At 45.3% G+C, this 20,863-nt stretch overlaps 1 protein-coding gene across 1 annotated transcript in view; it reads right to left on the bottom strand.

Annotated features, from left to right (window-relative positions):
- Positions 1–8,182: 8,182 nt before the first annotated feature.
- Positions 8,183–20,863, bottom strand: part of panx3 (pannexin 3) — a 45,267-nt gene continuing 32,586 nt past the window's right edge. Inside the window, exon 5 of the mRNA XM_055660942.1 lies at positions 8,183–8,605. Within this exon, the coding sequence (XP_055516917.1) occupies positions 8,544–8,605 (62 nt within the window). The 3' untranslated portion in view covers positions 8,183–8,543. The remainder of the gene's footprint in view (positions 8,606–20,863) is intronic.

Here is a 20,863-nt window from a genome sequence, read left to right as displayed (position 1 = left end):
TTTGGTGTCATTTCAGGATCTCGCTCACTCACTCGCTCCTCACAGACAGACATCCAAACAAACAACAAACACTAGACCAAGTGCAGACCCGTTGGGTCTGTTCCTGCAACGCGCGGTTGTTGAGGGGAGGGGGCAGCCTGAGGCGGCACACACACACTAACCAACCTCTCACACACACACACACTAACCACCCCCCCCCCCACACACACACACACACTAACCACCCCCATTGATATTATATTAAGAAGGGAGGGAGCAGAGAGGTAGGGCCGCCCAGCAACTGTCGGCCTCAGAGTGAGCCTCAGCTCCATGGCGTCGCATCCTCGGCGCTTCAGACCCTGAGTACGGGGAGGGGGTGGTGGTGGGGGGTGGAATGGGGCGGGTGGGCATGATCCCGAGTGAGCCTGCGGGCCGCCAGTGAGGACTGCAAAAAGCAGCGGGGGGGGACTGGCCGATCTGTGGCTTCCTCCAGCCTGACAGAGCCGGGGGGGGGGGGGGGGAGGGAGGGAGTGGAGGAGAGCCGTGCGGCAGCAGCCGTTATCGTCGCGCGGGGCACGCAGCGAGAAGGTGGCCATCTGGAGGCGAAAAAATGACTGTGTGGCCATCTGGAGGCGAAAAAATGACTGGGTGGGGGTGGGGGGTGAAGGATTTTATTAAAAATATGTACAGAAAAATGACTACATTTAATGAGTGGATTTGCGAATGTAAAAGTAAAATCGCTAGCAAAATGGTAAAAATCTCGGCATTTTTGCGTCTGGTTTTCGCAGAGTAACGAACCAAAGGCAAAATTCCACCACTCACCCATAGCTCCCACAGGAGGCCTGGTCCCCCAACGCAACCCGCTCCCCAACGCAATATTTCACCACTCTCCCTTCCCCCAATGCAAGCCGTTCCCTAACGCAATATTTCAGCACTCACCCATAGCCCCTAACTGCGCTGGGGCAGATCATTTCCCCTTCTTCACCCTCATTAAACTTTAAAAAAAATCCTTGCTGCCAGGAATATTAAAAAAAATGGGATTGCAACATTGTAGCTTGCAATTGCACTTGCTAGGGCTGGCAGGACTCAGTGTCCTGGGATAGCAACATTGTAGCGAGCAGGGCTACAATCGCATCATAACTAAGTGCAAGTGCAGGGGGAACACATTTTTTTCTTAAATAGGGTTTTGTAAATTAAAAAAATGTGAATAACTTGTGAAATATAACATAAATCTGAATTTCTGGAGTGCTAATATGGGCGTTGTGGGCTGAAGGGGCTGGTTTTCAGAGGGCTAGTATGGACATTGTGGGCCGAATGGATTCTTGGGCTGGCGGCTCAGTCACTCAAGCCTTTTGTGCTGGCAGCTCACTCACTCATGGCTGGTGGGCTGGCAGTTGACTCACGGCTGATCCTTGAAATTGCATTTCAAGCAGGGTGCAAGGCGACCAAATTCAAGTGCAGTTTCATACCATTTCAAGCAGGGTGCAAGGCCACTAAAGACAGCGAGTCGTGACCTCTCCCTCCTCTATCTTGCGGAGACTGAGCCCCGCCCACACTTCTGGGTTTTCTAGCCCCTCCCCCTCCCACCAGAAGGGGCGTGGCCTTCATGGCGTGATCGACAGAGAATCACAACATTTTTTAAACACTAATAACTTTTTCACTTTTCATCGATGGGAACAATCCTCGGCACCTGGTGAGCGGTGTGGGACTGAGTAAGATGGCCAAAAATCACAGCCGTACAGCTTTAGCATTTCCAAACCAAAGGCAACACAGCTTTAACATTTCCAAACCAAAGGCAACACAACTTTAGCATTTACAAATTATGTTTTCAAACCACGTTAAGGTCACTGACAGGTCAGTAAAACCACTCAGTTTAGTAGACATGTGTTCAGTGTTATTCACAGCTCAGACTGAGAGACGTGACCCTCTCTCTCCCCCATCTTGCAGAGATTGACTGAGGCACTCAACACCTCCGGGTTTTATAGTCCCTCCGGAAGGAGCATGACCATCAGGAGAGAGAATCATCAACATTTTTTAAACACTAATAACTCTTTTATTTTTCATCGATGGGAAAAATCCTCTTGGCCTGCGCAGCGGAGGAGGACTCTGAGTAAGATGGCCAAAAATCACAGCCGTAAGTGTCAGCGTTTTTTCTAAAATCAACATACAGAACAACAGTAATTGGTCAAGATCAAACTTTTAGTAATATAGATAGATATTATTATTGCAATAAAGCTAACAAGATCATAAATGTACCTTTAACATAAAACAGGTGGGGGGGGGGGGGGGGGGGGTTGGGAGTTTTGGGGGGGTTGGGAGTTTTGGGGAAACTTTTTCTATTCTCTTATCTCGACGGAGATGTGATTTTTTTCCGTATTGTATCTCCGTCCGCACTGCATCCTAACCGAAGAGTTGGCAGCCTTTGCTGAAGACTGATTTTGAGAGTTCCACCGCGGAAGCCTGTGGACTTACCATCACGGAGCTCGCAATCCCTTTGCCAGGGATCGACCTCTGGGCTCCAACCGTGGGTGCCTGCGGACTTTAACATCGTGGAGCTTGCGGTCTCTGGTCAGAGACCAACTTCAGGAACTCCAAGCCGTGGGAGCTTCGACCACTGGCTGCATGAGTTGCAATCGCCCCGACTGCGGATGGTTCCACTGCCCCGACCATGGGAAAAAAATGAGGAAGATTGGACTTTATTGCCTTCCATCACAGTGAGGAATGGGAGGAATCTGCTGTGGTGGATGTTTATGTTAACTTTTATTTAGTTGTGTGTCTTGTTGCTTTTTTTTAGTATGGCTGTATGGTAATTCGAATTTCACTGTACAGGTATCTTAATTGGTACATAAACTGACCTTGAAACCTTGAAATTCTCTGATGCAGACAACTGTACATTTTCACGGTAAGCATGGAACATCTGGGCTGCACGCTTTTGAAGATCTGGCAGGCATGCAACAGGAGGTTTCAAGGTGACTGGTGCAAGTTCATTTTTCAGCCCTGTCCTGGTGATTCTAGAAGAAGGGGCACGGTCGTGCAGTGGTACAGTTGCTGCCTTAGTGCCGGGGACCCAGGTTCGATCCTGACGACGGGTGCTGTCTACAGAATTTTGCACCTTCTCCCTGTGACCATGTGCGTTTTCTCCGGTTTCCTTCCACACTCCCAAGACATAGGGGTTTGTAGGTTAATTGGCATTGGTAAATTTGTAAATTCTACCTTGTGGGTAGGATAGTGCTATTGTAGGGGGTGATCATTGGTCAGCGCAGACTTGGTGGGCTGAAGTCTGTTTCAGCACTATCTCTAAAGTCTAAAGGAATTTGTTATGCCTAGAGACAGAAAGAATGCACCTTAGCCTCCTGCACCTCTCCATATTTTGGCGCCACTTACAAAGAAAAAGTCCAGTCCACATGCTGGAAGTACTGGAGTGCGCCTGAACCAGGTATGCCCCAGGTTGTTGCAGGCTCGCGACCCGATGTCCCTCTCCTCGCCCGACCGCCTCTGTGTCCCGGAGTGCTGGAGGCAATAACCCGGTCCCTCTCCTACCGCTCACTCCTCCGTCTGTCACTGCCAGCAGCTCTCTCCTAGACTCTCTGGTCTTTGGGACTTCCAAGCTTCCTCCGGGCAATCGTGGACCAGGCCTGCGCACACATGGCCGCTGGTGGCCCACCGCGTCTTAGTTCTCGGCGGCCTGCATGGGTCAGTGGTGCCCCGTGGGAACCTCCCTTCTGATGGAGATGTTAGTAGCACGGTGTCAAAACAACAACCTCTTCCTCAGTGTCAGCAAAATGAAGGTGGTGGTTGACTTTGCAAAGTGAACTGGTGTACACACCTCAATCAGCATCAATGGGGCAGAGGTGGAGGTGGTCAATGAGTTTCACCTTTCTACAAGTAAATATCGGCACCAACTTGTCCTGCTCCAACCACATTGATGCCTCAGCCAAGAGAGCACACTTCCTGGGAAGGCTACGGAAATTCAACATAATCACAGGTGAAACGTATTCACACTTTGTGGATAACAAATGCGTTTCAGCCACAGGCAGTGACGGCACTCTGCCCTGGGTGTGTGATCCTGATGCAGCAGCACAAAGTACTTTTCCATGTCTGAGGAATGCAAACGGTCAAAGGCAGGAGCAGCAAATGGCCAGGAAGCGAACTACACATCCCCCTTCACTGCCAGAGGGTTGGAGTTGGCAATATTGTTAACATTGTACAGGTTACTGATGCACCATGACCAGTGTTGGTTGGGCAAGGTTGTCCCCTTATTTAAGGAAGGAACTACTGGCATTTGAGGCAGTCCAGAAGTGGTTCACTGGTAGTTTCTGGGACTAGATGCGTATGCTATTGTGAGCAACTTAAGAATTAAATATATATTCTTTGGGGCTTAGAAAAATGAGGGGATATCTTGCTGAAACATAGGATCCACAGAGGGCCACTAGGTGGGCAATGAGATGTTTCCATCATTGGGTTTCTTAAACAAGGAGCCACAGGTATGTTAGGTAATAGTTATTTAAAATTGAGGCCTGTAGGAACGACTCACAGAGTGGTGAATGTCTGGAATGCTCTGTTCCAAGGCGTTGTGGAGACCAGGTCAGCGGGCTATTTAAAGTGGATGTGGGTACCTTCTTGAAATATGTGGGAATTGAGGGTCAGGGGGAAATGGTGTAGAAGAGGAAACAAGGCCTGGGTCAGCTAAGCTGTGATAATATTGAATAACAGCTCAGGTTCGAGGGGCCAAGTGGCCTTGTCCTGCTCCTATATCCTTATGTTCTGGTACTCAACTTGAATTTCATGCTGCCAGAAACAGGGACAAGACTCATCAGCCCAACATGTTCATAAATCTAAGGTAAAAACATTTGGCCCATAACCCTCTCAACCTTTCCAATCTATATACCTGGCCTAATGTCTTTTAATTGTTGTTATAATATCTGCCTCAACTACTACCTTGGGCAGTGTGTTCCAGAGGCCCACCACCCTCTGTGTAAATGGTTGCCCCACAGGTTCCTATTAATCTTTCCCCCTCACCTTAAACCTATCATCCACTTGATTCCACTACGCTGGGAAAATACTCTGCATTTATCCCATCTATTCCCCAAATGATTTTATACACCTCTGCACGACCGCCCCTCAGGTTCCTGCGCTGCAAGGAATAAAGTCACAGTGCCCAACCTCTCCCTATAGCTCAGGCCTTTGAGTCCTGGCAACATCCTCATAAACGTGGACATTTGCTGCTTGACATATAGAACAAATGACCAGGAGGCAGAGGCAGCAGTCCCAGGAGAAGATCCCAGCAGTCCCAGTAGCACCCTGCAGGAGAAGATCCCAGCAACTGTGCATAGTTCCTTTAAGGTGGAATCTCATATAGTACAAGGCATTGGTGAGACCAAATCTGGAGTATGGTGTACAATTTTGGTCGCCCAATTATAGGAAGGATGTCAACAAAATAGAGAGAGTACAGAGGAGGTTTACTAGAATGTTGCCTGGGTTTCAACAACTAAGTTACAGAGATAGGTTGAATAAGTTAGGTCTTTATTCTCTGGAGCGCAGAAGGTTAAGGTTAACTTGATAGAGGTCTTTAAAATGATGAGAGGGATAGACAGAGTTGATGTGGACAAGCTTTTCCCTTTGAGAATAGGGAAGATTCAAACAAGAGGACATGACTTCAGAATTAAGGGACAGAAGTTTAGGGGTAATATGAGGGGGAACTTCTTTACTCAGAGAGTGGTAGCGGTGTGGAATGAGCTTCCAGTGGAAGTGGTGGAGGCAGGTTCATTGGTATCATTTAAAAATAAATTGGATAGGCATATGGATGAGAAGGGAATGGAGGGTTATGGTATGAGTGCAGGCAGGTGGGACTAAGGAAAAAAAGTTGTTTGGCACGGACTTGTAGGGCCGAGATGGCCTGTTTCCGTGCTGTAATTGTTATATGGTTATATGTTAATCATGGAGACACAGCCAGACACCACTCAAGCTCCCTGTTGCCCTGTAAACTGCAACATGATGTCCCTACTCCTGTACTCAAAACCCTGACCACAAAGGCAAATGTGCTTAACACCTTCACCACTCTGTCTACCTGTGTTGCCACATCATGGAACTATGTACGTGCATCTCTGTTCTGCTACTGCCTCCTGGGCCCTACCATGTGTAGGTCCTGCACTGGTTGTCTTGCCAAAATGCAGCACTTTCCTTCGGGTATTTCTAGGCCAATTGATCAAAGTCCCGTAGCAATCTTAGATAACGTTCTTCACTGTCCACTATATCAGCAATTTGAGTGTCATCCAAAAAACCTACTAGCCACACCAAATGCATCCAAATTATTAATATATTTGACGAGGAACAGTGAACCCAGCACCATTCCCTGTGACACACCATTCATTACAAGCATCCGGTCTGAAAAACAAGTTGTTAGAGAGTCGCCCGAAGCAAGAGGTGGGCAGCACTGGAGCAGTGATACCCGAAGCGTTTATTTCTACTTTAGTGCCAGCATAGTTTACAACACATGAGGATTATGTGTGTCATGTATTCGTGTGAATGAAGCGTGTTGGCGGGCGGGCAGTGTGTAAAGCAAGCAAGATGGATAACAATACCATGGGACAAACTGGAGTCATACACAAACAATAAAGAATAGGACTCGAGAATAGAAAACTCACCACAAACCAAAGCTTCGGGGGTCACCATGTGCATGAATGTATCGAATGGAGCCCTCCACTGAAATGGTTTTAAAACCATTATGTCTATCTCTGCTCAGACTCCGTCAGCTTGAATCCAGCTTTGTTTCACCCGTAACCCGTAACGTTATAATAGCCCATGGCATTCCCGAGTGCTCCAAGCACCATGGCAGCCTCGTACCTCTCCATTGTACTGGCTTCCTGAAGCCTGAGTAAGAAGCGGCCGTCCCTCCACTGGGTCGAGTCCCCACACCAGGCTCTCCTGTAGCGTTGAAGCGTGTGGGAAGGAACTGCAGATGCTGGTTTAAACCCACGAGGAGAGAGAAAAAGCCGGAGTAACTCAGTGGGACAAGGACGAGAAAAGGACAAGAAGGGTCTCGATCCAAAACATCACCTATTCCTTCTCTCCAGAGCTGCTGCCTGGCCCGGCCCGCTGAGTTACTCCATCTTATGTTGTCTATCTGCGACTTGGTACTCTGCAGATTAATAAACAAAAACAAAGTTTCAACTTACCCACAGGGAATCGTCGTACATAAATAAAGGCTGTAAATTGGGTTGAAGAATGACATTGTAACGGATAATACTCGTCAAACTCACCCTAACGTATGAGGGAGAAACATTTGGTTCAATTTGAACTTTATACTAAGAGCAGGAAGTTTTTTATTACATTTTACCTCTGATTCCGATCGCAACTTAAAACGGCGGATCATATTGCAAGCGTGAAACATGGAAGCCACACTATTAGTGCTGGAGTACTTTCTAATAATCGTAACAATGAACAATTTAGGGATATCAAAGCCCAATTACGAACTGTGCAGGGCAATAAACCATCACCAACACTAATTGGAAGATGTAATATATCTTTGACAAACTTTCTGGAAATGTCATCCAAACTTGGCGACGTGTTTTGCTAAACCTCGTCCAAGATTAAAGGATAAAATAGATATATCACAAACTCTTTAGCAAGCTTAGCTTTCTCATTAGGTTTATAACCATATAACCATATAACAATTACAGCACGGAAACAGGCCATCTCGGCCCTACAAGTCCGTGCCGAACAAATATTTTTCCCCTTAGTCCCACCTGCCTGCACTCATACCATAACCCTCCATTCCCTTCTCATCCATATGCCTATCCAATTTATTTTTAAATGATACCAATGAACCTGCCTCCACCACTTCCACTGGAAGCTCATTCCACACCGCTACTACTCTCTGAGTAAAGAAGTTCCCCCTCATATTACCCCTAAACTTCTGTCCCTTAATTCTGAAGTTATGTCCTCTTGTTTAAGGCTGGTCTTGTCTAACCAGATGGCTAATTGCACTGGGCTCTCGCTAAATTTTCCGATCCGGTCAATCCTCGCACCCAGATATTCTTCAAAAGATTCCGCTCTGTGAACGCTAATGCTGCCTGCCCGCTGAGTTAGAGTTCCCACGGTAGACTCACGAGACACTAAGGTAAACGCACGGGCCACTATGTTCTTAAAACAAGTTTAAATGTTTCAATTTTTAACTTCAGCTGTACATTTTACTTGTGGAAAACTTTAAAACATGTTTGAATTTTTCCAAGAGTTACCAAGTTTCACGGGAACCTGCCTTTAGCGCCACGAGTCGCTAAGTTGCGTCCACGAGTTCCGACGTTACAGCTACGATAATCGTACGTTATTACCACGAGTTAAATTTGTTTTAAACTCGGGGTACCTCGTGGTTCAACTCGCACCGTGAGACAGAGGTAGCTAAATAAAGTTAATAAGTATAACCATCTTGTATTATTTCTTATATTAGAATAATTCTTTAAATACATGTTATGTGGACTGGCTTTAATAGTTTTATTACAAATCAATTTTTGAGAAGTAATGCTATAGATTGTTGTGTCTGATCCCTGGTTGTCGCTGTTGTTCCCTCAGCAACTTGAGGAGCCCTGTGGCCCAGTGCAGCTCCAGTCTTCTCTTGTGTGAAAGTGGCCTGGAGGAGAATGAGAGACACGGGTTAAAAAATAATGTTTAAATACAATTCATCCGACACCTCTTACGTGTGCCATTAAAGTGAGCCAGGCTCTCAGTGTCCAGGACAGAGACAGGAGAGGGGCAGGAGAGGGGTGAAAGGGGCTGGATAGAGAGGGGCAGGTAGTACTCTATTGGGTAGCCAGTGTGTCAGGTGTGAGTGGTTTAGTTGGGTTACATGTTAGACCAAGAAATCCAAAAAGTCACATATACTGGTAATTTGAAATAAAAAACACGACGTGATCGAAATAGGTCAGGCTGTGCTGAGAGAAGCAGAATTGATGCTTTAGTCTCATGACTTTTCAGTTGATGAGGAGACATAGTTCAAGAAAGGAGACAAATGGAATGCAGAAGACAACAGGCCTCTCATCTGTCATTGTGAAATGATGGAGTCCATTATGTTGAAGGTAATCCTTCATGTAAGGGCCTTACGAAAATTATAGAACATAGAACAATGCACAGCACAGAAACAGGCGCTTTGGCCCACAATGTCCATGCCAAACATGATGCCAAACTGATCTCCTCTGCCTGCAGGTGATCCATGTCATTCCATTCCCAGCATATCCTTGTGTCTATGTGAAAGCCCATTTAAAGCCATTATTGTATCTGCCTCCATCACCACCCCTGGCCGCGTGTTCAAGCCCCCACCATCCTCTGTAAAAAAACTTGCCCCAGACTTGCCTCTTTAAGTTTTACCCCTCTCCCCATAAAGCTGTCCCCTCTAGTCTTTGACATTTCTACCTGGGAAAAGTGATTCTGACTGTCTACCTTTTCACGAGACATTCAACCAGAGGCAACATAGTTTTACAAAAGGGGAATGATGTTTGAAGAATTTATTGAAGTGGTTTGGAAGCATAACGAACACGGTGGACAAAGGGGGAATGAATGAGTAGATGTCACTAAAAAACCCTAGGCACAAAATAGGCCCACATGGGGAATGGGGACATGAACGTGGATGGGGGATTGATCAGTATACACAAAACAGCTGAGTTCAATGTCTTGTTTTCAGATTGGCAATCAGTAACTTTAGTTGAGTGCCATAGGAATCAATTGTAGGATCACAGTATCTATATTAATGACCTGTTTGAAGGGACCTAATGTAATGTAGCCAGGTTTGCTGTTACAAAGGTGATGGGTTTTCTCAAGTTGTGAGCAGAATCTAAAAAGCCTACAAAAGGATATTGGTGGGCAGACAGGTACAAGTAATTGTGAAGGGTACTGATCTATTTACCTTTATTGTCAGGAGTATAAATGTAGGGACATTTTGATGAATCTTTATAGGGAGCTTATACCTATGTGTACCTACGCTGAGATTAAACCTAGTGTACTGTGTATGGTGTTGGTCTACACATTTAAAGAATTATACACACATTGTGGGCAACACAAGGATAGATTTATTATTGAATCAAAGGGGTTGATATACAGTGGCTTGCAAAAGTATTCACACACCTTGAACTTTTCCACATTTGTCACGTTACAACCACAAACGTAAATGTGTTTTATTGGGATTTTATGTGATAGACCAACACAAAGTGCCGCATAATTGTGAAGTGGAAGGAAAATGATACATGGTTTTCAAATTTTCTTACCAATCAAAAACTGAAAAGTGTGGCGTGCAAAAGTATTCAGCCCCCCTGAGTCAATACTTTGTAGAACCACCTTTCGCTGCAATTACAGCTGCAAGTCTTTTGGGGTATGTCTCTACCAGCTTTGCACATCTAGAGACTGACATTTTTGCACATTCTTCTTTGCAAAATAGCTCAAGCTCAGTCAGATTGGATGGAGACCGTCACTGAACAGCAATTTTCAAGTCTTGCCAGAGATTCTCAATTGGATTTAGGTCTGGACATTGACAGGGCCATTCTAACACATGAATATGCTTTGATCTAAACCATTCCATTGTAGCTCTGGATGTATGTTTAGGGTCGTTGTCCTGCTGGAAGGTGAACCTCCGCCCCAGTCTCAAGTCTTTTGCAGACTCTAACAGGTTTTCTTCCAAGATTGCCCTGTATTTGGCTCCATCCATCTTCCCATCAACTCTGACCAGCTTCCCTGTCCCTGCTGAAGAAAAGCATCCCCACAGCATGATGCTGCCACCACCATGTTTCACAGTGGGGATGGTGTGTTCAAGGTCATGTGCAGTGTTAGTTTTCCGCCACACATAGCGTTTTGCATTTAGGCTAAAAACTTCAATTTTGGTCTCGTCTGACCAGAGCACCTTCCTCCACATCTTTGCTGTGTCCCCCACATGGCTTGTGGCAAACTGCAAACGGGACTTCTTATGGCTTTTTTTCAACTATGGCTTTCTTCTTGCCATTCTTCCATAAAGGCCCGATTTGTGGAGTGCACGACTAATATTTGGCCTGTGGACAGATTCTCCCACCTGAGTTGTGGATCTCTGCAGCTCCTCCAGAGTTACCTTGGCTGCTTCTCTGATTAATGCTCTCCTTGCCCGGCCTGTCAGTTTAGGTGGACGGCCATGTCTTGGTAGGTTTGCAGTTGTGCCATACTCTTTCCATTTTCGGATGATGGATTGAACAGTGCTCCATGAGATGTTCAAAACTTGGGATTTTTTTTATAACCTAACCCTAGTTTAAACCTCTCCACAACTTTATCCCTAACCTGTCTGCTGTGTACCTTGGGCTTCACGATGCTGGTTGTTCACTAATGTTCTCTAACAAACCTCTGAGGCCTTCACAGAACCTGTATTTATACTGAGATTACACAAGTGGACTCTATTTACTAATTAGGTGACTTCTGAAGGCAATTGGTTGCACTGGATTTTATTTAGGGGTATCAGAGTAAAGGGGGCTGAAGACTTTTGCACGCCACACTTTTCAGTTTTTTATTTGTAAAAAAATTTGAAAACCATGTATCATTTTCCTTCCACTTCACAATTATGCGGCACTTTGTGTTGGTCTATCACATAAAATCCCAATAAAATACATTTACGTTTGTGGTTGTAACGTGACAAAATGTGGAAAAGTTCAAGGGGTATGAATACTTTTGCAAGCCACTGTATGAAGCAAGGTTGTCCCTGTAGTCATTGGAAAACAGAGGAATGAAAGATGATCTGCAAAGGATTGATGTGGTTACCTAAAACTGTAGGCATAGTTCCACAGATTATGGTTTCACCATGGTTGACAGAGATGAGGAGGAATTTATTCTCTGATGGAATTTTTAGTTAAGCTTAGTTTCGAAATACAACATGGAAAGAAGCCCTTCGGCCCACCGATTCTGCACCGATCAGTGATCGCCCGTACACTAGCATTATCCTACACACTAGGGGGCAATTTACAGAAGCCAGTTAAACTACAGACCTGCACATCTTTGGAATGTGGGAGGAAACCAGAGCACCCAGAGAAAACCCACGCGGTCACGGAGAGAATGTGGAAACTCCGTACAGAGAGCACCCGTAGATATGATCCAACCCGGGTGTCTGGCACTGTAAGGCAGCAACTTTATCGCTGAGGCACTGTTCCACCAGAGAACTGTGGAACAGGAGTTGAAGATATTCAAAGCAGAAAGTGGCCAACATTTAAAGCACGGGATAAGGGGGAAGAGTCAGGAGTGGATCAGCCATGAACTAGTTAGTTGAGTGTTTTGTTTTTAGGAGTTCTAGCCTTTTTTATGTGGGGGGGGGGGGGGGGGACTACTTTTCAGGGTCCCTACTTGGTCGGAGAGGCAGCTTTTCTCTGGGCTGCACCGTCGACCAGTGGCCTACCAGCGGGCCATGAGCGGCGTTTCCTTAGGGGACCACCCAGAACCTCGGCTTCGGCGGTGGCACAGCGCTGGAGCGCTATCGCGGAGCTGAAGACCGCCGCGCTGGAGCTCCGATGAGCTGAAGACCGGCGAGAAAAACATCGCGGAGTTGCGGGTCTGTGGAGCAGCCAGCTGCGGGTGGCGGCGCTAAACTTAAACATCGGGGAGCCTGGGATCTCTCGCCGAAATCGCCAGTTGTGGAGCTCCGCGGCTTCCAGTACGGAAGCGGCTGTTCCAGGTGGCCCAAGCTGCTGTGAGGATTCTCCCGACGCCGGAGCTCCATCACCCGGCGGGAACGGCCTGGAACATCGGGCTTCCGTAGAGGCGACTGCAAAGGCCTCAATAGGCCCGACTATGGGTGAACTGGGGATGGGGACTGGACTTTGTGCCTCCCCCCACAGTGGGAATCATTGTGGGGGGATGTTTTTATGTTTATTGTTAAATCTCTTTAATGTTATGTCTAATCTTTATCTGTGTGGTGCATGGCAAGACAAATTTCACTACACCATTTGGTGTACGTGACAATAAATGTCCTTTGTCCCTACTTTTTTAAATTGCCAAGTTTAGAAGAGTTCAGATGACTGCATTGAAGGAAAAAAAGGGGTTGGAAGTTTCAATGGATTAGATAATATTGATGGGAATTTTAAAGCAGAAGCATTGAAGGGAGATAACAAAGATCAGCCTGAATAGATAAATGGGACATACATGTAATTATCATCTAATCAGAACAGCAGCATGAATGAGGGATGTAGCAGCTGCTGAGCTGAGGCAGAATCATAGACAATGTTATGGAGGTTGAAGCGTCTTCAGTCATGTGGTTCAACGGTTATCAATGGGTCAGATATGACACCAACGTTGCAAATATGATGATTTTCTTTCAGACATTGACCAGGGTGTGTGTAATGTTGCTGGTGTAGGGGTGATGTGTGTAACAAACTGAGGGCATTTGTGGGTGGTGGATGAGAATCTCCTACTTAGGAGAATTTCAGATGAAAGGTTTCAATCCAAACTGTACAATGGAGAGAGTGGAGCTGGACAGGGTGCAGAGAAGATTTACAAGGAGTTTGACAGGACTTGAGGACCTGAGCCTTTGAAAGAGGTTAGGCAGGCTAGGATTTTGTTCCAGAGCATAGGAGGCTAAGGGGTGATATTATAAAGATGTATAAAATTATGTGGGGAATAGATAGAATTAATGTACAGAGTTGTTTTCTCAGGGTAGGGGAATCAAAAACCAGAGGGCGTAGATTTAAAGTGAAAGGAGGAAGATTTGGGGATTCAGGAATAATTTTGGGGAAGATTCAGAGACAGTTTCTTCCCAGCTGTTATCAGACAACTGAACCATCCTACCACAACCAGAGAGCAGTGCTGAACTACTATTTATCTCATTGGTGACCCTCGGTCTATCGTTGATTGGACTTTACTGACTTTACCTTGCGCTAAACGTTATTCCCTTATCATGTATCTATACACTGTAAATGGTTTGATTGTCTTTCCGCTGACTGGTTAGCGTACACAAAAGCTTTTCACTGTTCCTAGTGGCATGTGACAATAAACTAAACTGAACTAATTTATTTGGATCCTGAGGTCAACTTTTCCTGCACAGGTGGATATATGGAACAAGCTGTACAAGACGGCAAATGAGCCAATAGCAGCATTCTGAAGACACTTGGACATGTGCATGAATAGGAAAGGCTTCATGGGGAAATGGGATTAACGTAGGTGGGGCATTTTGGTCTGCATGGACGAGTTTAGCTGAAGGGCCAGTTTCATACTATGACTATGAATGTTTCCCCCTCCAAAGTTCAAAAGGGCTGTAGGTACAGGCACTAAAAATAACCAAGAAGACTGGCAGAACACTGTCTTTATGTTGGGAGACTTGGAATACAAGGTTGTAGTAATGGTGCTGCATCTCCACAAAGAGCGGTTTACAGTCACCAAGGGCACTGGCAGCTGTTCTGGCCTCTGCACCATTGGCAGCAAATACTAACCTTGGAGAGAGTGCAGTGTAGATTAACGACTGCTCCCTAAACGTCAAACAATAAATTAGATAGATAGATAGATAGATAGATAGATAGATAGATAGATAGATAGATACTTTATTAATCCCCTCAGGGAAATTCAGATTACTTGCAGCACACCAATAAAAGAATTGAACATAAAACAAAAACATCCCCCCACAATGGTTACCACTGTGAGGGAAGGCACAAAGTCCAATCCTCTTCCCCTTGTTCACCCATGGTCGGGTCTATTGAGGCCTCTGCAGTCGCCGCAACGGTGGCCCGATGTACGGGCCCTCTTGCCGGATGTTGGGGCTTCGGCGTCAGGAGAACACTCTTCAGTGACTAGGAGCGTCTGGAACGGACGCTTGCTGCCAGAGACTGCGGCTCTCGAAGTGCACAGGCCTCACAGGTTGGTGCTCCGTCTCTGGCATTCTCGGCGAGAGATCCCAGGCTCCGTGGTGTTCAGAGTCAGCTCCGCCGTGGCTGGAAGTTCTGCAACCACAGCTCCGCGATGTTGGGAATCGGCGGTCTCAGCACACCGGAGCCCACCGCACAACGACCCGGGCAAGGCATCGCCCGCCCCAAAATGGCGGCCCAGCACTCCGCCGAAGCCGAAGTTCTGGCCGGTCCTGGCAGGAAACGCCGCTCCAGTCCCGGTGGTAGGCCGCGAGGAAGGGGCGAAGATAAGGCCCAGAGAAAATCCGCACCTCCAACCAGGTAGGGACTGAGAAAAATCGTTCCCCCCCCACATAAAAAAGATTAGACCTCCAAACGAACTTTTAACATACTAAAAAATAAAAGGGATTCAAGTTTCTGGATCATTGGAACCTCTTTTGGGGAAGGTGCGACCTGTACAAAAAGGACGGGTTGCACTTGAACCCGAGGGGGACCAATATCCTGGCAGGGAGATTTGCAAAGGCTACTGGGGAGACTTTAAACTAGAACGGTTGGGGGGAGGGGCTCAAATAGAGAAAGCTAGTAGACAGTGTGTGAGGCAGGAGTCAGAGAAAGGAAGCACCCAGACCCAACACGTAGGAGGGAAAGAAGAAAAAGATAATAAACATAGAATAAGAGGTGGTCGGTTTCTTAAATGTGTGAGCGTAGAGACAGAGGGGTGTAAAATGAGGGTAGAAGCAATAGGTAGCAAGGTGAAAAGGAGAAGTGGCAGGCAGACAAAACCAGGGCAAAAATCAAAAAGGGCCATTTTTCAACATAATTGTATAAGGGGTAAGAGTGTTGTAAAAACAAGCCTGAAGGCTTTATGTCTCAATGCAAGGAGCATTCGCAATAACGTGGATGAGTTGAATGTGCAGATAGCTATTAATGACTATGATGTAGTTGGGATCACGGAGACATGGCTCCTGAGTGACCAAGGCTGGGAGCTCAACATCCAGGGATATTCAATATTCAGGAGGGATAGACAGAAAGGAAAAGGAGGTGGGGTGGCGTTACTGGTTAGAGAGGAGATTAATGCAATAGAAAGGAAGGACATTAGCTTGGAGGATGTGGAATCGATATGGGTAGAGCTGCAAAACACTAAGGGGCAGAAAACGCTAGTGGGAGTTGTGTACAGGCCACCTAACATAGTAGTGGAGTTGGGGATGGCATCAAACAGGAAATTAGAAATGCGTGCAACAAAGGTAAAACAGTTATAATGGGTGAATTCAATCTACATATAGATTGGGTGAATCAAATTGGCAGGGGTGCTGAGGAAGAGGATTTCTTGGAATGTATGCGGGATAGTTTTCTAAACCAACATGTAGAGGAACCAACGAGAGAGCAGGCTATTCTAGACTGGGTATTGAGTAATGAGGAAGGGTTAGTTAGCAGTCTTGTTGTGCGTGGCCCCTTGGGCAAGAGTGACCATAATATGGTTGAGTTCTTCATTAGGATGGAGAGTGACATAATTAATTCAGAAACAAGGGTTCTGAACTTAAAGAAAGGTAACTTTGAGGGTATGAGACGTGAATTGGCCAAGATAGACTGGCAATAGATTCTTAAAGGGTTGACGGTGGATATGCAATGGAAGGCATTTAAAGGCTGCATGGATGAACTACAACAATTGTTCATCCCAGTTTGGCAAAATAATAAATCAGGGAAGGTAGTGCATCCATGGATAACAAGGAAAACCGGGATAGTATCAAAACAAAAGATGAAGCATACAAATTAGCCAGAAAAAGCAGCCTACCATAGGACTGGGAGAAATTCACAGTCCAATGGCAGAGGAGGATAAAGGGCTTAATTAGGAAAGGGAAAATAGATTATGAAAGAAAACTGGCAGGGAACATAAAAACTGACTGCAAAGTTTTTATAGATATGCGAAGAAAAAAGGATTAGTTAAAACAAATGTAGGTCCATTGCAGTCAGAAACAAGTGAATTGATCATGGGGAACAAGGACATGGCAGACCAATTGAATAACTACCAGGATTTTGTTGCTTCAGGTGTGATAGAATTGGAGGGGCAAGAGGTGGAGGTGTTGCATTGCTTATCAGGGAAGATATCACAGCAGTGCTTTGGCAGGATAGATTAGAGGGCTCGTCAAGGGAGACTATTTGGGTGGAACTGAGAAATGGGAAAGGGGTAGCAACACTTTAGACCGCCAAATGGGGAGCGAGAATTGGAAGAGCAAATATGTAAGGAGATTGCAGATATTAGTAGTAAGCACAAGGTAGTGATTGTGGGAGATTACAATTTTCCACACATAGACTGGGAAACACATTCTGTAAATGGGCAGGATGGGTTGGAGTTTGTAAAATGTGTGCAGGATAGTTTTTTGCAGCAATACATAAAAGTACCTACTAGAGAAGGGGCGGTGCTGGACCTCCTGTTAGGAAATGAGACGGGTCAGGTGGCAGAGGTATGCGTTGGGGAACAGTTCGGGACCAGTGATCACAATACCATTAGTTTCAATATAATTATGGAGAGGGTCAGAACTGGACCTAGGGTTGAGATTTTTGATTGGAGAAAGGCTAACTTTGAGGAGATGCGAAAGGATTTAAAAGGAGTAAATTGGGACAGTTTGTTTTATGGGAAAGATGTGGAAGAGAAATGGAGGACATTTAAAGGTGGAATTTTAAGAGTACAGAATCTTTATGTCCCTGTTCGGTTGAAAGGAAATAGCAAAAATTGGAAAGAGCCATGGTTTTCAAGGGAAATTGGACACGGTTCGGAAAAAGAGAGAAATCTACAATAATTACAGGCAGCATGGAGTAAATGAGGTGCTTGAGGAGTATAAAGAATGTAAAAAGAATCTTAAGAAAGAAATTAGAAAAGCTAAAAGATATGAGGTTGCTTTGGCAAGTAAGGTGAAAGTAAATCTAAAGGGTTTCTACAGCTATATTAATAGCAAAAGGATAACGCGGGATAAAATTGGTCCATTAGAGAGTCAGAGTGGACAGCTATCTGCAGAGCCAAAAGAGATGGGGGAAGATATTGAACAATTTCTTTTCTTTGGTATTCACCAAGGAGAAGGATATTGAATTATGTGAGGTAAGGGAAACAAGTAGAGTAGCTATGGAAACTATGAGATTCAAAGAAGAGGAAGTACTGACACTTTTGAGAAATATAAAAGTGGATAAGTCTCCAGGTCTGGACATGATATTCCCTAGGACATTGAGGGAAGTTAGTGTAGAAATAGCAGGGGCTATGACAGAAATATTTCAAATGTCATTAGAAACGGGAATAGTGCCGGAGGATTGGCATACTACGCATGTTGTTCCATTGTTTAAAAAGGGGTCTAAGAGTAAACCTAGCAATTATAGACCTGTTAGTTTGACGTCAGTGGTGGGCAAATTAATGGAAAGGATACTTAGAGATAATATATATAAGCATCTGGATAAATAGGGTCTGATTAGGAACAGTCAACATGGATTTGTGCCTGGAAGGTCATGTTTGACTAATCTTCTTGAATTTTTTTTAAGAGGTTACTCGGGAAATTGATGAGGGTAAAGCAGTGGATGTTGTATATATGGACTTCAGTAAGGCCTTTGACATACACAAAAAAGCTGGTTCCTTACGGAAGGTTGGTTAAGAAGGTTCAATTGTTGGGTATTAATGGTGGAGTAGCAAGATGGATTCAACAGTGGCTGAATGGGAGATGCCAGAGAGTAATGGTGGATGGTTGTTTGTCAGGTTGGAGGCCAGTGACTAGTGGGGTGCCACAGGGATCTGTGTTGGGTCCACTGTTGTTTGTCATGTACATCAATGATCTGGATGATGGTGTGGTAAATTGGATTAGTAAGTATGCAGATGATACTGAGATAGGTGGGGTTGTAGATAATGAAGTCGATTTTCAAAGTCTACAGAGAGATTTATGCGAGTTGGAAGACTGGGCTGAAAGATGGCAGATGGAGTTTAATGCTGATAAGTGTGAAGTGCTACATCTTGGCAGGACAAATCAAAATAGGACGTACGTGGTAAATGGTAGGGAATTGAAGAATGCAGGTGAACAGAGGGATCTGGGAATAACGGTGCACAGTTCCCTGAAAGTGGAATCTCATGTAGATAGGGTGGTAAAGAAAGCTTTTGGTGTTCTGGCCTTTATAAATCAGAGCATTGAGTATAGAAGTTGGGATGTAATGTTAAAATTGTACATAGCATTGGTGAGGCCAATTCTGGAGTATGGTGTACAATTTTGGTCGCCTAATTATAGGAAGGATGTCAACAAAATAGAGTACAGAGGAGATTTACTAGAATGTTGCCTGGGTTTCAGCAACTAAGTTACAGAGAAAGGTTGAACAAGTTAGGACTTTATTGTTTGGAGCGCAGAAGGTTAAGGGGGGGACTTGATAGAGGTCTTTAAAATGATGAGAGGGATAGACGTGGATAAGCTTTTCCCACTGAGAGTAGGGAAGATTCAAACAAGAGGACATGATTTGAGAATTAAGGGACAGAAGTTTAGGGGTAACATGAGGGGGAACTTCTTTACTCAGAGAGTGGTGGCTGTGTGGAATGAACTTCCAGTGAAGGTGGTGGAGGCAGGTTCGTTTTTATCATTTAAAAATAAATTGGATAGTTATATGGACGGGAAAGGAATGGAGCGTTATGGTCTGAGCGCAGGTATATGGGACTAGGGGAGAATACGTGTTCGGCACGGACTAGAAGGGTCAAGATGGCCTGTTTCCATGCTGTAATTGTTATATAGTTATATGGTTCTGTCTTCACCAAGGAAGACTTAAATAATCTTCCGGAAATGGCAGGGGACCGGGGTCAAATGAGATGGAGGAACTGAGTGAAATCCAGGTTAGCCGGGAAGTGGTGTTAAGTAAATTGAATGGATTAAAGGCCGTTAAATCCTCAGGGCCAGATATGCTGCATCTAAGGAGTACCTAAGGAAGTAGCCCCAGAAATAGTGGATGCATTAGTGATAATTTTTCAAAACTCTTTAGATTCTGGAGTAGTTCCTGAGGATTGGAGGGACCTAACGTAAACCCACTTTTTAAAAAGGGAGGGAGAGAGAAAACGGGGAATTACAGACCAGTTAGTCTATCATCGGTAGTGGGGAAACTGCTAGTCAGTTATTAAAAATGGGATAGCAGCACATTTGGAAAGTAGTGAAATCATTGGACAAAGTCAGCATGGATTTATGAAAGGGAAATCATGTCTGACGAATCTTATAGAATTTTTCGAGGATGTAACTAGTAGAGTGGATAAGGGAGAACCAGTGGATGTGTTATATCTGCACTTTCAGAAGGCTTTCGACAAGGTCCCACATAAGAGATTAATATACAAACTTAAAGCACACAGTATTGGGGGTTCAGTATTGATGTGAATAGAGAACTGGCTGGCAGACAGGAAGCAAAGAGTAGAAGTAAACAGATCCTTTTCACAATGGCAGGCAGTGACTAATGGGGTATCGCAAGGCTCAGCGCTGGGACCCCAGCTATTTACAATATATATTATTGATGTAGACGAGGGAATTGAATGCAACATCTCCAGGTTTGCAGATGACACGAAGCTGGGGGGCACTGTTAGCTGTGAGGAGGATGCTAGGAGGCTGCAAGGTGACTTGGATAGGCTGAAGAGCTCCTGGAGCGGGGCCTAACATCACCGCTCCGCGCGGCTTGGAATGGCCGCGGGACTCTGCGAGCGCACGCCGGGGGCTCTAACATCAAGACCCGGTGTGCGACCTCGCACCACCCGGCGTGGCTTTAATGGCCGCGGGACAATTGCCATCGCCAGCCGGGGGCTTTGACTTTGACTCTGGCATCGGGGGGGTGGAGAGATAAGTGTTTTTGGCCTTCCATCACAGCAATGTGATGGATGTTTATGTAAATTATGTTGTGTCTTGGGTCTATTTGTTTGTAATGTATGGCTGCAGAAACGGCATTTCGTTTGGACCTCAAGGGGTCCAAATGACAATTAAATTGTATCTTGTATCTTGTATCTTGTATCTTGTATCTTGGGTAAGTGGGCAAATGCATGCCAGATGCAGTATAATGTGGATAAATTAAGAGGA

The sequence above is a fragment of the Leucoraja erinacea genome, chromosome 32 (assembly GCF_028641065.1).
Source record: "Leucoraja erinacea ecotype New England chromosome 32, Leri_hhj_1, whole genome shotgun sequence".
NCBI lineage: Eukaryota > Metazoa > Chordata > Chondrichthyes > Rajiformes > Rajidae > Leucoraja > Leucoraja erinaceus.
The sequence above is the reverse complement of the archived record's forward strand: the minus strand, read 5'-3'. Positions and strand labels throughout refer to the sequence as shown.